The sequence below is a fragment of the Piliocolobus tephrosceles genome, chromosome 15, assembly GCF_002776525.5.
Source record: "Piliocolobus tephrosceles isolate RC106 chromosome 15, ASM277652v3, whole genome shotgun sequence".
Classification (NCBI taxonomy): domain Eukaryota; kingdom Metazoa; phylum Chordata; class Mammalia; order Primates; family Cercopithecidae; genus Piliocolobus; species Piliocolobus tephrosceles.
In genome coordinates, this window is record NC_045448.1 from 86,378,325 (window position 1) to 86,394,985 (window position 16,661).

The following is a 16,661-nucleotide window of genomic DNA, read 5'->3' on the forward strand; positions in this document are numbered from 1 at the left end:
TGGCCGGATCTCAGCTCACTGCAAGCTCCACCTCCCGGGTTTACGCCATTCTCCTGCCTCAGCCTCCCGAGTAGCTGGGACTACAGGCGCCCGCCACCTCGCCCGGCTAGTTTTTTGTATTTTTTTAGTAGAGATGGGGTTTCACCATGTTAGCCAGGATGGTCTCGATCTCCGGACCTCGTGATCCGCCCGCCTTGGCCTCCCAAAGTGCTGGGATTACAGGCTTGAGCCACCGCGCCCGGCCAAAATTTCAACAAAAATTTGAGACGAATATTTTGTGCTTAGTACTGTGCCAATGGGTGTGAAACATATAAAGGAAATATAAGAGCCTGGGCACAGTGGCTCACACCTGTAATCCCAGCACTTTGGGAGGCCGAGTTGGGTGGATCCCCTAGGCCGGGAATTGGAGAGCAGCCTGGCTAACTTGATGAAACCCTGTCTTTACTAAAAATACAAAATTAGCTGGGCATGGTGGTGCATGCCTGTAATCCCAGCTACCCAGGAAGCTGAGGCAAGAGAATTCCTTGAACCCAGGAGGTGGAGGTTGCCATGAGCTGGGATCACACCATTGCACTCCAGCCTGGGTGACAAAGTGAGACTCTTGTCTCCAAAAAAAAAAAAAAAAAAAAGAAATATAAGAGAAGGTCCTTATACAGGTCTTTTGCAGAGGAACTTTTGCTGTATACACGGGTTACTAGACTTACGGGCATGAGACAGCATTGTAGCCCCAGCTAGTAAGGTAGGTTGCCTTGAGTAGGTGGAATTGACCTTGATCATAGAAGAGGGTGAAGGTGTATTCTGAAGGAAAACTACATGAATGAAGGGATGGAAGTGAGGAGAGGATCTGCGGCAGGTGTGTTGATTGTATTACAGTGGGAAATCATAATGTTTAGCCATCATGAGCTCCATTACCAGGGAGTTTGGTCAGCTGTGGGGTGTTTTGGCCTCCATCCTTGCTCTGGAACATGAAGAAATGAAAGGTATGCTTAATGAGCATTAGTTGGAAATGGAAAAAAAAAAAAAAGCAGAAGGATTAGAGTAACAGGATGAGCTGGGATTCCAGGGCTTTGGCATAATGGCATTCACATGGTTCAAAATCCAAAAAGTACAGAAGGATATACATATTCTGAAGAAACTACCTTCCACCCTTGTCCCCAAGCCACTCAGTTTTTCTGCTGGAGACAAAGCTACTGCTTCCTTGGGTATAACTCTGAAAATGGTCTCTGCAGAGACAAGCAAATGTGCTTATGTACTTTTAAAAAATAAAATGGTAACATAGTGTATAGACTTGTCCTTTGCTTTTTCAGTTAATACATCATGAAGATTGTTCCATATTGCTTGTAAAGCACTTTCTCATTTGTCTTTATGGCTATATAGTATCTTACTGAGTGAATGTGCTTTTATTTATGTAATCAGCCCATTAGTGAACATTGAGGTTTTTCCAGCCTTTCGCTATTATAAACAGTGTGACAAAGAATCACACTATAAATGTAAACATGTCATTTTGCACATGGATGACTATATCTGTTAGATAAATTACTAGAATGCAGTATCAGGGCCCACATATACAAAACATGTATGATTTTGTTAGGTACTATCAAGCTGTAGAGGTGGTAATAGTTTAATCTCCAGTGTGTTGTGCAGTCTAGCCAATGTACATGTTATCAGACTTTTCGATCTTTGATAATCTGACTAATAAAACAGTAGTTTTACATGACTTTTTTTTTTTTGAGATGGAGTCTTTTTCTGTTGCCCGGGCTGGAGTGCAATGACACCATCTCGGCTCACTGCACCCTCTGCCTCCTGGGTTCAAGTGATTTTCCTGCCTCAGTTTTTCGAGTAGCTGGGATTACAGGTGCGTGCCACCACGCCCAGCTACTTTTTTGTATTTTTAGTAGAGACGGGGTTTCACCACGTTGGCCAGGCTGATCTTGAACTCCATACTTGAGGTGATCCACCCACCTCAGCCTCCCAAAGTGCTGGGATTGTACAGGCGTGAGCCACCACGCCCAGCGATGTGTTTTTTTGTTTGTTTGTCTGTTTTAATGAATGAGCATTTGTTCAAATGTTTGAGCATTTGTTCAAATGTTTAAAACCAATTTGTGATTGTGCAGGATGGCTCGTGTCTGTAATCCCAGCACTTTGGGATGCCAAGGTGGCTTGAGCCCAGAATTTGAGAACAGCCTGAGCAACCATATGTAGACCCCATGGCTACATGGGCATGGTAGTGTGCACCTGTGGTCCCCGCTACTTGAAAGGCTGAGGTGGGAGAATCCCTTGAGCCAAGAAGTGAGTGAGCCATGATCGTGCAGTCCCAGGTGGAGCAACAGAGCGAGGCTCTATCTCAAAAAAAAAAAAAAAAAAAAAAACCAACATGGAGAAATCCCATCTCTACTAAAAATACTCTACTAAAAATTAGCCAGGCGTGGTGGTGCATGCCTGTAATCCCAGCTACTCAGGAGGCTGAGGCACGAGAATTGCTTGAACCCAGGAGGCATAGGTTGCGGTGAGCTGAGATTGCGACATTGCACTCCGGCCTGGGCAACAAGAGCAAAACTCCGTCTCACAAAAAAAGAAGAAAAACCATCATTTGGGTTACCTTTTGTGTAAACTGTCTATATCCTTTTTCTAATGTTTCCACTGGGTTGGTTTTTCTTTCTTTCTTTCTTTCTTTTTTTTTTTTGAGATGGAGTCTCACTCTGTTGCCCGGGCTGGAGTGCAGTGGTGTAATCTCAATCTACTGCAACTTCCACCTCCCAGGTTGAAGCAATTCTGGTGCCTCAGCCACCTGAGTAGCTGGGATTACAGGCATGTGCCACTACACCCAGCTAATTTTTGTACTTTTTAGTAGACATTGGGTTTCACCATGTTGGCCAGGCTGGTCTTGAACTCCTGACCTCAAGAGATCCTCCTGCCTTGGTCTCCCAAAGTACTGGGATTACAGGCGTGGGCCACCGTGCCCGGCTGGTTTTTCTTTTTTGCCTTAATGATTTTTTTTTTTCTCTGAGATTAAACTTTATTAAAGTTACCTTTCCAGAAAATTCAGTAAATACGGTAATGTAGGAAGAAACTTAGGCTCATAAGTCTTTTAAATTTTTACATAATCTTTAATGATGTTGATCAGGAAATTCTTTCATTGGTAGAATTACTTCTCCAGTCTGCAGAATTGTATCACCTGGGAATATTCTGGGGTTCTTTTCAACGATGCCATATGGTTTTTTAGATACGTGATACTTTGCGGTGCTCTATATGTTCAGAGAAACTTCTCTAGTAACAAACTGTAGAAATGATGGTTTTTTTTTTTTTTTTAAACAGCAGAGACAGGGTCTCCCCATGTTGCCCAGGCTGCTCTTGAACTCCTGGGCTCAACAATCCTCCTGCCTCAGCTTCCCAAAGTGCTGGGATTATAGCTGTGAGCCACCACACCTGGTGATTTTTAGGATTTTTAAAAGAACACATTGAAAAATTAGCTCTGTATCTGTGACATGAGTTACAAACGATTGGCTGAGTATTTTGGTCAGTTTTTTGTTTTTAATCTGTAGCAGGGGATAGGTTTGGCTGAGCAGAAAGGCCATAGCAAACTGCTTCACTAAACTTCACTCACTCAGAACCCTCAGACTTTAAAGAGCCAAGAAATCGGTATAAAACTTTTGAGATAACATTAACTAAGCTTTTTGCAGTTTTTCTTAGGACCAGATTAAATAGAAGTTTTCCTTTACAGTATTCATTATGGTTGATATCTCTGGAGTTCAACCTTTTTTTGTGGTGCTAGGAAAAGGTGCGACATTTACCTTTGCAGGGACACAGATGGAGCTGGAGGCCATTATCTTTAGCAAACTAACACAGAACAGAAATCTATATACCACATATCCTCACTTATAAGTGGGAGCTAAATGATGAGAACACATGGACACATAGAAGGGAACAATGCACACTGGGGCCTATTGGAAAGTGAGGAGGGAGAGGATCAGGAAAAATAATTAATGGGTACTAGGGCAAATACCTGGCTGATGAAATAACCTGTACAACAAACCCCTGTGACACAAGTTTACCTATGTAACAAACTTGCACATGTACCCCTGAACTTAAAGAAAAAAAAGGTATGACATTTAAACTATTATCTTTGGGGGATTAATATGTGCCTGGGAGATTGACCCTTGTCTGTTTTACAGGGTGAAAGAATGTCTTCTGGATATTCTCTATCATATGACAACGACAAGAGTGTTCTGGCTTTCAGAGGAATCCCTGTATGTATCCCCCACACCTTGGTACCTTCTGCCAGGGCTTTTGTTGTGTGTTACTGTGTGGTGCCAGAACTATGCTAGACACTGGGGACACAAGGGTGGCGCAGACCTTAGCTTTCAGGAGCTCACACTTGAGGGGAGTGAGGGGAGGGTGTATGGAACACAAACATACAAAACAACTTCTATTTAATAAGGTAATTGCTATAATGAAGCAGGCTGTAAAATGCAGAGAAAATACCAAAGGCATACCACAGTCTGAAATGAGTGTATGAATTTTTGTTTATTTACATTCAAGGTGGACATACACTTGTCCCCAACATCACCCAACTTCCACATCATAGTTGAAGTTTTCCAGGTACCTCAATTTAAAATTGACTTCAGGCTGGGCGCGGTGGCTCAAGCCTGTAATCCCAGCACTTTGGGAGGCCGAGACGGGTGGATCATGAGGTCAGGAGATTGAGACCATGCTGGCGAACACGGTGAAACCCCGTCTCTACTAAAAAAATACAAAAAACTAGCCGGGCAAGGTGGCGGGCGCCTGTAGTCCCAGCTACTCGGGAGGCTGAGGCAGGAGAATGGCGTAAACCCGGGAGGCGGAGCTTGCAGTGAGCTGAGATCCGGCCACTGCACTCCAGCCTGGGCGACAGAGCAAGACTCCAAAAAAAAAAAAAAAAAAAAAAAATTGACTTCAAAGCCAGGCACAGTGGCTCATGCCTGTAATCCCAGCACTTTGGGAGGCTGAGGCAGGCGGATCACTTGAGGTCAGGAGTTTCAGACCAGCCTGGTCAACACAGTGAAACCCCATCTCTACTGAAAATACAAAAACTAGCTGGGTGTGGTGATCCACACCTGTATTCTCAGCTACTCGGGAGGCTGAGATGGGAGGAGCATTTGAGCCCAGGAGGTGGAGGTTGCAGTGAGCCAAGATCAGGCCACTGTACTCCAGCCTGGGCAACAGAGTGAGACTCCATCTCAGAAAGTAAATGAATAAATAGTAAAAAAAATAAAATTGACTTCAATCACCCCATCAGGGCACACTAGATCCTTTTGGCCTCCAGTGTTAAGGACATTCAGTACAGTGGATGGGAAGTGTTTGTGTATATGGGGGTATGTGGATTCCATCCTCACACTAAAGATCAGCTGCCTCTACAGATCTCAGAGTTGAAGAACCATGGCATTCTCCAGGCTCTGACCACAGAAGCTAATGAATGGGAGCCACGTGGTAAGGTTCCCTTCAGGGCCCTTGGAATCCGGGTAGGGCCCTTGGAGTCTGGGTGGGACCCAAGTCAGACCTTCCCATGGATCTGCTGTTCATCATTTGAATTTCTGTCACTCCTTGTCTTTCAGAATTTTGTAGATTTATCATTCGTTGGGAAAAAATAGAATCAACACTGAATTAGGAATCAAAAGACTTGAGTTCTGATCTTCCACTGCTAGTGGTTTACTCTGTGCCTCTGGGCAAGCCATATGATCTCTCATACTAGTACCTCCCTTATCCTCAAAGGGATGTTATGAAAATGAGACACCATATGGGAAAATCCTTTGAAAAATTGTTCTACTTTATCTGCTTTGCAAGGCACTTCCCCATACTATATTTAAAGTTCACTTCACTTGCCAAGTGATTATGGAGAAAGGTACAGTCCAACCTGGCCAACATGGTGAAACCCCATTGTATTAGTCTGTTTTCATGCTGTTGATAAAGACATACCTGAGACTGGGAGGAAAAAGAGGTTTAATGGACTTACAGTTCCACATACCTGGGGAGGTCTCACAAACATGGTGGAAGGCAAGGAGGAGCAAGTCACATCTTACATGGATGGTGGCAGGCAAAGAGAGAGCTTGTGCAGGGAAACTCCTGTTTTTAAAACCATCAGATCTTGTGAGACTTACTCACTGCCATGAGAACAGCACAGCAAAGACTGGCCCCCATGATTCAATTATGTCCCACTAGGTCCCTCCCACAACACATGGGAATTATGGGACTTACAAGGTGAGATTTGGGTGGGGACACAGAGCTAAACCACATCACCATCTCTACTAAAAATATTTTTAAAATTAGCCAGGTGTAGTGGTATGCACCTGTAATTCCAGCTACTCTGGAGGCTAAGGCACAAGAATTGCATGAACCCAGAAGATGGAGGTTGCAGTGAACCAAGATTGTACCACTGCACCCATACCTGGCCACTAGAAATATGAACTTTTAAAAAAATACTATTTTTTTTTTTAGAGACAGGGCCTTGCTCTGTCTCCCAGGCTGGAGTGCAGTAGTGCAATCATAGAACTTGTGGGTTCAAGCAGTCTTCCCACCTCAACCTCCTGAGTAACTGTGTATCACCAGGCCTAGCTAATTTTTTTTTTTTTTTTAAGAGACAGGTTCGCCGGGCGCAGTGGCTCACACCGGTAACCCTAGTACTTTGGGAGGCCAAGGCGGGCAAATCACGAGGTCAGGAGTTCAAGACCAGCCTGACCAACATGGTTAAACCCCGTCTCTACTAAAAATACAAAAATTAGCTGGGCGTGGTGGCACATGCCAGTAATCCCAGCTACTCAGCAGGCTGAGGCAGGAGAATCGCTTGAACCTGGGAGGCAGAGGTTGCAGTGAGCCGAGATCGTGCCACCATACTCCAGCCCGGCAGCAAAGCAAGACTCCATCTCAAAAAAAAAAAAAAGGAAAAGAGACAGGTTCTTGCTGTGTTGCTCAGGCTGATCCTCACCTTAGCCTCCTGAGTATCTGAGAATGTAAATGGGAGCTTCTGTGCATAGCTAAAAAACATTCTAATATAGGAACATCATTTGGACATCTGTGAAGTTTCTTTTAAGGGAATTTTATCTTTATGGTGACAAACCCAGCATTAATATATTAATAATTTTTAGTTTAAATGCATATATATATATATATATATATATATATATATATATATATATTTACCCCCTCCCAGGGACAGGGTCTCGCTCTGTTGTCCAGGCTGAAGTGTAGTTATGTGATTATAGCTCACTCCAGCCTTGAACTCCTGGGCTCCAGCAGGGACTACAGGTGTGCATTACCATGCCTAGCTAATTTTTAAAAAATTTTATGTAGAGACGGTCTCATTATGTTGCCCAGGGTGGTCTCAAACTCCTGGCTCAAATGATCCTCCCACTTTGGCCTCTCAAAATGCTGGGATTACAGGCATGGTGGCATGTGCCTATGTCTCTGGCTAACTAAAAAAAAAAAGTAAAAAATAAATGTAGGCTGGACACAGTGACCCACACCTGTAATCCCAGCACTTTGGGTGGCTGAGGTGGGCAGATCACGAGGTCAGGAGTTCTCTACTAAAAATATAAAAATTAGCCAGGAGGATCGCTTGAACCCAGGAGGCGGAGGTTGCAGTGAACCAAGATCGCACCACTGCACTCCAGCCTGGGCAACAGAGCGAGACTCCTTCTAAAAAAATAATAATAATATAATAATAAATAAAAATGTAAAGAAAGAATTAATAAGCTGACTCAATTGGCAGTGCTGTTGACTATATGAGTAAGTGGAAGAGAGCTGAAATAAAGGAGACAATTATAAAAAGGAAAAAAGATAACCGAATTAATGTGAGCTGTGTTAATTATCCTGAATATTTGTCCTTTGCCCCCATGTTCTTCTGTTGGTGGGGGAAGACAGTATTTATGTCACATGTAGGAAGCGTCTGCCTCGTTCCAAGAGAAAAGGAGAAGAAGCTCTTACGTGGTTTGGGCATTTGTGTTTTTAAGCACCAGCTTGCTATTGCTGGTGGAAACCTTGAACTTTTGTTGACTAACCTGTTTTGATAGCATATTCCCACCCCTTTGCCACTGTGGTGCCTGCTCCTGGTTCACAGACTTTGATCAAGCTGTGTGTTGGCAAGGGCGTATGGGGTTGGGGAGGGATTGGTTGAGTAGCTAGTACATGAGGCTCTGACAGGTGAAGAATTAATAAATCAATAAAGCTACATGAAGGTAAAAGGGTGAAGGATCCTGTTCAACTTCACAATTAGCATTGCGTCCTGCTGTTCTACTCATCCCCTAACCCCCCCCTTTTTTTTGAAACAGAGTCTCACTCTTGCCGCCCAGGTTGGAGTACAATGGCGCAATCTTGGTTCACTGCAACCTCCGCCTCCCAGGTTTAAGTGATTCTCCTGCCTCAGCCTCCCAACTAGCTGAGATTACAGGCACCCACCACCGTACCCAGCTAATTTATTTATTTATTTATTTTTTGTATTTTTAGTAGAGACAGGGTTTCACCATGTTGGCCAGGCTGGTCTCAAACTCCTGACCTCAGGTGATCCACCCACCTCAGCGTCCCATAGTGCTAGGATTACAGGCATGAGCCACTGCATCCAGCCTTCTCTTCCCTTTGTGTTCAGCCACTTTGTCCCTCCTTTTTAGCTCTTCTGCTGAAAGCGAGTTTTATTTTCTTGATCATCCAAGGTCGAATATTCTCTTCAAGCTGTCTTAGAAACTCCAAGGCTCAGTGTCTGCTACTCCGGAGTGGAGCGGGTGAGATGGAATTTCCTAGAGGTCCAGACATTTAGGACCCTGGACCCATCTCACCCGCTGCCTCTGGCCATTGCCGTGCTGGACCTGAGCCCACACCTGTGTTGATGATAGTGGCTTACCTTTGGGCCACATGCTGTCCTAGAAAGTAGAAGAATTACCCCATCCTCACAACAGCCCCATGAGGGGTTACAGATGATAAGTAACTTGCTTGAAGACATACAGCTAGTAAGAGGCAGAGATGAAGCATTCACATGTAGTTTGGCTCTCAAGTGTACTTTCAGTAACTATCCTCTACTGCTTCCCAGCCACTTTCTCTTTCTTATTATCTATTAGCGTCTGCTAGCATTTCATTTAATCTGCAGGTATATTCTCCCTACAATTTATTGCCATGTGATGTCCTCAGCCAAGATTGTGAGGCAGAGAGGAGCTGTCCTAACCTACTTTACCACTGAGGCTGGAGAGATCATATTTTTGGTATTAAACTGGAGCCTCTCTATCCTTCACATTGTTGATGTCCTCGGTAGCAAACTGGAAAAGTCAGTGACAGAAGATGCCGCTAGCAGTTTGAGCCAGAGAGTGACAGCTCTGGTTTGGAGAAAAGGGCTGGGTGGTGGCTCTAGAAAGCCCATCCTTCTGCTTTTTTTCTCCCCCTTGTATTTTGCTTTCATTCATTCATTCATCAAACATTTGTTGAGCACCTATTATGTGTCAAGCTCTGTGCTAGGCTCTGGAAAACCTGGCCCCATGTAGCTCACCATGGAGCAGGAGAAACAATGACTAGACTATGATAAGCATGGGTTGTCAGGGTCTCACAGAGCAGTGACCCCTCATCCGGACCCATGAGGTCAAAGAAGGCATCCAGGAGAGGATGGTGTCAGAGCTAACTGAAGAATGAGAAGGAGCTGCACCAGCAGGGGTTGGAACTGATGGTGGCAGTGCCTGGAGTCTTGATTCCAGTAGAGGGAGAGCAGTCTGTGAAAAGGCACCGAGGGTGGGAGAGGGCAGAGCACATGGAGGAACTTCAGGTAGTTCTGGATGACCCTGGGGCAAAGCTAGAGAGGTAAGAAGAATCTACAAATGTTCCTCGAGTTAAGGTGAACTTCCATCCCAATAAACCCATTTGGAAGCAAAAAATAGAAGTCGAAAGTGCATTTAAGGCTGGTCCGAGTAGAATGATGTTTACAACGAATTGATCACAACCAGTTACAGATGTTTCTGTTCCTTCTCCATTCCCACTGCTTCACCTGACTAGCCTTTAAAAAAACAAAAAAATTAAAAACAAAAAGAAAAGAAAAGAAAAATGCATTTAATATCCTGATAAATCCATCTAAAAGTCAAACAATTGTAAGTGGAACTGTCACAAGTTAGGAACCATCTGTAGATCGTGAAGTTATGTGGATACTGTGCTATAGAGTATGGGTTTTATCTTAAGGACTATGGAGAATCCCTGAAGGGTTTTGAGCAGTGATGTCTGATCTTACTTTTCTTTTTTTTTTTGAGGCGGAATCTCGCTGTGTTGCCCAGGCTGGAGTGCAGTGCCACGATCTCTGCTCGCTGCAAGCTCCGCCTCCCGGTTCACGCATTCTCCTGCCTCAGCCTCTGGAGTAGCTGGGACTACAGGCGCCCGCCACCATGCCCGGCTTATTTTTTGTATTTTTAGTAGAGACGGGGTTTCACTGTGTTAGCCAGAATGGTCTTGATCTCCTGACTTTGTGATCCACCCACCTCGGCCTCCCAAAGTGCTAGAATTACAGGCGTGAGCCACCACGCCTGGCCCGATCTTACTTTTCAAAAGCTCACTCTAGCAAACCTGTGAGGAGAGGATCAGAGGGTGTTAAGACCCAAGGCAGCCGGATGTGGTAGTGCATGCCTGTAGTCCCAGGTGCTCAGGAGGCTGAGGCAGGAGGATTGCTTGAGTCCAGGAGTTCTGGGCTGTAGTGTGCTGTGCTGATCAGGTGGCCCCACTAAGTTCAGCATCAATATGGGGACCACCCAGGAGTGGGGGACCACCAGGTGGCCTAAGGAAGGGTGAACTGGCCCAGGTCAGAAATGGAGCAGTTCAAAAATCCTGTGCTGAAAATAGTGGGATCATGCCTGTGAATAGTCACTGTACTCCAGCCTGGGCAACACAGTGAGACCCCATCTCTTAAAAAAAAAAAAATAGGCCCAAGGCAGGCAGACAAGGCTGGGGTCTGCAGTAGAGGCCCTGACATACCTAGATCTCAGAGGGTCTCCTTTTCTCCCACTATTGCAGTTGTGAGTACAGAGGTGGTCAGAGCCCAAGAAGAATGGGAAGCTGTGGACACCATCCAGCCAGAGACAGGTAACTGTAGGAATGCTGCTATCTCCCCATAGCCTCTCTGCCAGCAAAGGCAACATTCACACATATGGCAAATGTTTCTGTGAGTCTGGGACTAGGAGACAGAATTCCTAAGAGTGCTCATTTTAACTATATAACATAGATTACAATATCTTTTTCAAATCCGAATATGATGACATCCTACCTATGGACGAAACCAGAGTGAAGGCCATGGAGAAAGGGCTGCCATCCCTGTCCATCTTCCACCCAGCCGTGAGAGAAGACAGGGTTGACCTTGGTTAGGGCAGCTTCTACAGAGTGGTGAGGTTGGGCAGGAGGATGGAGACAGGGCCCCTGTGTGAGGCTGCTCAGGTTGTTTACTGCACAAGAAAATCCCTGGGGATGGGAGCTGAAGCAATCTGCTGGAAGGCTCTGAAGGCTGAATCAAAGTTGTCTCCTGTTTCTTTCTAAGAGGTTTGGATGAAGCAATAGAACTAGGACCTATATCTAGCCTGAGCCTCTATTGAGCTCCTGGGCCAGTGAATAGTATCAGCCATCACCTATATTGCTAACTGATCAGTTAATTCCCTATTGGCTATCACAGAGGTGTGTAGTTGGGGGTTCCTATATAGGGTGTAAGAAGGGAAGAATGGAAATTAGGAAAGACCCCTAAACAAACTGGTTGCATGCTCTTACGTGGGTACCCACCCCAGGCAGTGACTTGCCCCCTCACAGATGAGAGAGTTTAGGGATCGCCTTGTGGGGCAGATCTACCCCATACTCACTGCAGAGGTTGGCCTAGCACGACTGAATAGCCTAGTCCAAAAAGAGAGTCATCTTCGTTAGATAATGCCAGCCTCTTGAAAGAAGATTGGTTGTAGCTGTAGGTGTCTGATGTTCAACTGAAAGTCAGTGCTTCGCTTGGAGGTGACAAGTAGGAGGACCTCAGTAAATGTTTGCTGACAGAATGACTCCTACAAATCCTGGCATGTCTTCCCTTTTGCCACAGGGAGCCAGGCTAACTCAGAGCAGCCTGGGCAGCTAATCTCCTTCGGTGAGGCCCTGCAGCACTTCCAGACTGTGGACCTTTCCTCCTTCAAGATATGATGGTAGCAGGGTTTGGAGTCTCAAGCAAAGTGCCTTTTCCCTAGGAGCCAAGCTTTTGTCCCACCAGGATAGGGCATTGGGCAAGCAAATCTCCCCTAAGATCTTGGTGCCCAGGATCGTGGGTGGCCTAGGACCCATGCTTCATTTGGGGCCTTGGTAGCTTTTGTGGGACTGTGCCCTTACAGCTCCTGTGGCCCTGTCAGTCAGGGGCCTGTATAGCTGTTTCTCTACTCTTCCCTTTTAGGGATGGGGACATGTAGAATCAAGTACTAGGCAAGGCAAACTGTTGAGGGAGCTGAGTAATTCATGGCCAGTGGAGGAAAACCTTCCATTCCCTCAAGGAACCAGAAGCTATTTAGGAATTTAAGAAAGATATAAGTTAGAAAAAGAAGAAATATTTGGGGGAATAAATGCTAGGGGTGGGTTAGGTGCTGGGCATAGTGGCTCACACCTTTAATACCAGCACTTTTGGAGGAGTTTGAGGTGAGGGGGTCACTTGAGCCCAGGAGTTCAAACCTACAGTAAGCTATGATCACACCTGGGCAACAGAGTAGGACCCTGTCTCTGTGAAAAATAAAAAAACTGGGGAGCTTTCTGGGACATATTGAGTAACAATACATTTAGATAAATGTGATTTCAGGTCTTCTACCTAAATCCTGGCTCAGGGGAGAGAGGCTAAAAAGATAGGAACCAAGTTGTTTTTAGGACCCAGAGAGCCAAAAGCTACCAAAATCAGAATGTTCTAAGGCTTGCAGTAGTGACCTTGGGCCATGAGAAGCCAACATGACCTCACTTGGGAAGTGCTGGTTGTGACCAAAAGATTCCAGCTGCCCCTCAGAGTCATCTAACTCCAGTGAGTCCCCACCTCCTGGGAAACCTGTCCTGGCATTTGTCTAACTGCCTGGGGGAGCTGGGCATGTGTAACCCCTGTGGGAGTTAGTGGAATAGCTAGTTCTGGAAAAGCCCAGAGGACTAAATGCAAATAATGGCTGATAATACCTACCCTTGGGGATGTCTCTTTCACCTTGCAAAAAATCTGGGAGCTGAAAGAGCCTGGCTCTAGAGACAACAGGTGCCTTGCAGCTTCTGCCTCCTTCCCCTGGCCCAAAGACCAGCCAGCTAGCTGGGGGAATTACTTTCTGCAAGCGCTGCCTCTGGTCTGAGCCTGATGGGAAATTGGTTAAGGGAGATGAAGCAGCACTCTGCCCATTGCCTGCAACTTCTTCCCCAGAAAAGAATCCAGCCAACTATTTGAAGGACTGGGCTCGCTGCCTTTCGACACTACCTCTTTGGGCCTCCAAAGCTCCACCAGGGCCTTCGGGAAGAAAGGGACTTGGTCCTGACCATTGCTGAATGTGAGTGCAATGTGAGCCCACAGGGCAGCTGCTGCATCTGTGGTGAGGCAAGACCCTGTGTGCTGACACTGTTGCTGAGGCTAAGCCAGGAATATTGCATGTACCATGGTTGGCGGGTGAGAGTGGGAGCTGAGAATTGGAAGTCCTGAGCACAGTCCAGATCTCACATTCTCTGAGAAGCACCCAGTTCTCCCATGAGGGGCAATCTGGCAGACAGTGTGGGTGTGTTTTGGGGCAGGTGGCCTGGATAGCCAAGACCCAGTGCATGGCCGAGTCCTCCAGACCATCTATAAGAAGCTGACCGGCTCCAAGTTTGACTGTGCCCTTCATGGAGACCACTGGGAGGACCTGGGCTTTCAGGGTAAGAGGGAAGAGTAGCTCATCTTCTTTTTCATGCCTCTGATTCCAGGACTAGAGTGAGAGGCCAGGTCGTTCTCATCCAGCACTATGAGGGGGAAGATCTCAGGGGAGTATTCTGGGAGGAGGGTATAGCAAATGCAAAAGCCCTGAGGGGGCACCTGCTTTCTCTGCTTGAAAAATAGCCAGAGTAGGTCTGGCGTGGTGGGTCATTCCTGTAATCCCAGCACTTTGGGAGGCTGAGGTAAGTGGATCATGAGGTCAAGAGTTTGAGACTAGCCTGGCCAACATAGTGTAACCCATCTCTACTAAAAATAGAAAATTTAGCTAGGCATGGTGGTGTGCACCTGTAATCCCAGCTACTCAGGAGGCTGAGGCAGGAGAATTGCTTGAACCTGGGAGGCGGAGGTTGCAGTGAGCTGAGATTGCACCATGGTACTCCAGCCTGGGTGACAGAGCAAGACTCTGTCTCGGAAAAAAATAAAAAATAAAAATTAGCCAGGCGTGGTGGCACGTGCCTGTAATCTCAGCTACTCAGGAGGCTGAGGCAGGAAAATCACTTGAACCAGGGAGGCAGAGGTTGCAGTGAATGGAGATTGCACCACTGCACTCCAGCCTAGGTGACAAAGGGAGACTGTCTTAGAAAAGAAAAATGGCGAGAGTGTGGCTGAGGTGGAGATGAAAGTGACAGAAGAAAAGATCACTTGGTGGTCTTTTAGGCTGTTGTAAACATTTACTCTAAGTGATATGTAAAACCCTGGAGTGATGTGACTTAGAATCTGGCATTTTGGGGTTTTTTCCTCTCTAAAAAATATGTATGAAAATTTTATCATATATTATTTTACTTTCTGAGTGAAACGAATCATTTCACCAGTTTTTAGGTTGTACTTTTTTTTTTCAAAACCATATCAAATTGGCCGGGCATGGTGGCTCACGCCTGTAATCCCAGCACTTTGGGAGGCCAAGGCAGGTGGATCACCTGAGGTCAGGAGTTTAAGACCAGCCTGGTCAACATGACAAAACACCATTTCTACTAAAAATACAAAAATTAGCCGGGTGTGGTGGCACGTGCCTGTAGTCCTAGCTACTCAGGAGGCTGAGGCAGGAGAATCGCTTGAACCCAGGAAAAAGAGGTTGCAGTGAGCCGGGATTGCACCGCTGTACTCAGCCTGGGTGACAGAGCGAGACTCCATCTCAAAAAAAATAAAAATAAAAATAAACAAAACCATATCAAATTATATTTGTATAGAATAGGGAAATATCTTAATTTTGAAAGGAAACTTTAAGGCAGGGCACAGTGGCTCACTCCTGTAATCCCAGCACATTGGGAGGCCGAGGCAGGCAGATGACTTGAGGTTGAGTTCGAGACCAGCCTGGCCAACATGGTGAAACCCCATCTCTACTAAAAATACATAAATTAGCCGGGCGTGGTGGCATGCACGTGTAATCCCAGCTGCTCAGAAGGCTGAGGCAGGAGAATCGCTTGAACCTGGGAGGTGGAGATTGAACCCAAGATCACACCACTGCACTCCAGCCTGGGTGACAGAACAAGACTCTGTCTCAAAAAAATTTTTTTTAATTTAAAAAAAAAGATAAAAGGAAACGTTATGTACTCCTAATTAACTGGTGGTCTGTTGGTGTGGCAACATGGTTACGTCACTGTTCCCTCTCTCATCTATCATGTAATCGTCTTAAATGTATCCTTTCTATATGTAGAGAATCACACCAGCAATGTTAAGATTTTTGTTTCAATCAACAAACATAATTTTTTTGAGGAGGAGTTCTCATGAAGAACCAGAAAACCTGCTAGACAAATTATAAAAGAGCTGTGACACTGCAATAAACGTAATTTCTAAATCTCTGGAGAAAAAGGAAAATCTGGGCCAGGCACGGTGGCTCACACCTGTAATCCCAGCACTCTGGGAGGCTGAGGTGGGAGGATCACGAGATCAGGAGTTCAAGACCACCCTGGCCAAAATAGTGAAACCCTGTCTCTACTAAAAATACAAAAATTATCTGGGCATGGTGGCACGTGCCTGTAGTCCCAGCTACTTGGGAGGCTGAGGCAGGAGAATCACTTGAACCCAGGAGGTGGAGGTTGCAGTGAGCCGAGATCTCGCCACTGCACTCCAGTTTGGGCAACAGAGTGAGACTTTGTCTCAAAAAAAAAAAAAAAGAAAAAGAAAAAGAAAAATGTTGTGTTTACTCTTTCCGTTGTTTGTTCTTCCTTCCTAATATTCCAAAGTTCCCTCTTTTATTTTTTTTTTATTTCAAGGACTTCCTTTAGTTATTCTCTTAGGATAGGTCTGCTGGCTATAAATTGTCTTTGTTTTCCTTCATCTGAGAATGTCTCAATTTCCTCTTCACTTCTGAATTCTGTGGATATAAAATTCCAGGTTGACACTTCTTTTTATTCAGTACTTGAAAATGTGCTGCTTCCTTCTGGCCTGTGTAGTTTCTGATGAGAAATCCACTGTCATTTGAATGATCTCTCCCTCATAAGTAAGGAGTTCATAGTCTCTTTCTGCTTTCAAAATCTTTTCTGTGCCAGGCATGGTGGCTCACACTTGTAATCCCAGCACTTTGGGAGGCCGAGACAGGAGGATTGCTTGAGACAAGGAGTTCAAGACCAGCCTGGGCAACATTGCAAGGCCCTATCTCTATAAAAAAATATTTTTTTTTCTTGAGATGGAGTCTCACTCTATTGCCCAGGCTGGAGTGCAGTGGCACAATCTCAGCTCACTGCAACCTCCACCTCCCGGGTTCAAGCAATTCTCCTGCCTCAGCCTTCTAAGT

The 16,661-nt window shown here is 45.5% G+C and overlaps 1 protein-coding gene and 1 non-coding gene across 2 annotated transcripts in view; one reads left to right on the top strand and one right to left on the bottom strand.

Annotated features, from left to right (window-relative positions):
- The window catches only part of ELMOD3 (ELMO domain containing 3), a 32,829-nt gene that overhangs the window by 1,023 nt on the left and 15,145 nt on the right, over positions 1-16,661 (top strand). The window contains 6 exon segments of the mRNA XM_031934223.1: positions 4,173-4,247; positions 5,397-5,466; positions 11,002-11,070; positions 12,056-12,145; positions 13,383-13,508; positions 13,747-13,869. Of these exon segments, the coding sequence (XP_031790083.1) occupies positions 4,173-4,247; positions 5,397-5,466; positions 11,002-11,070; positions 12,056-12,145; positions 13,383-13,508; positions 13,747-13,869 (553 nt within the window).
- LOC111551152 lies at positions 15,642-15,702 on the bottom strand. The gene has a single exon (XR_002734284.1). It is a non-coding gene; the product is annotated as a U7 small nuclear RNA (small nuclear RNA).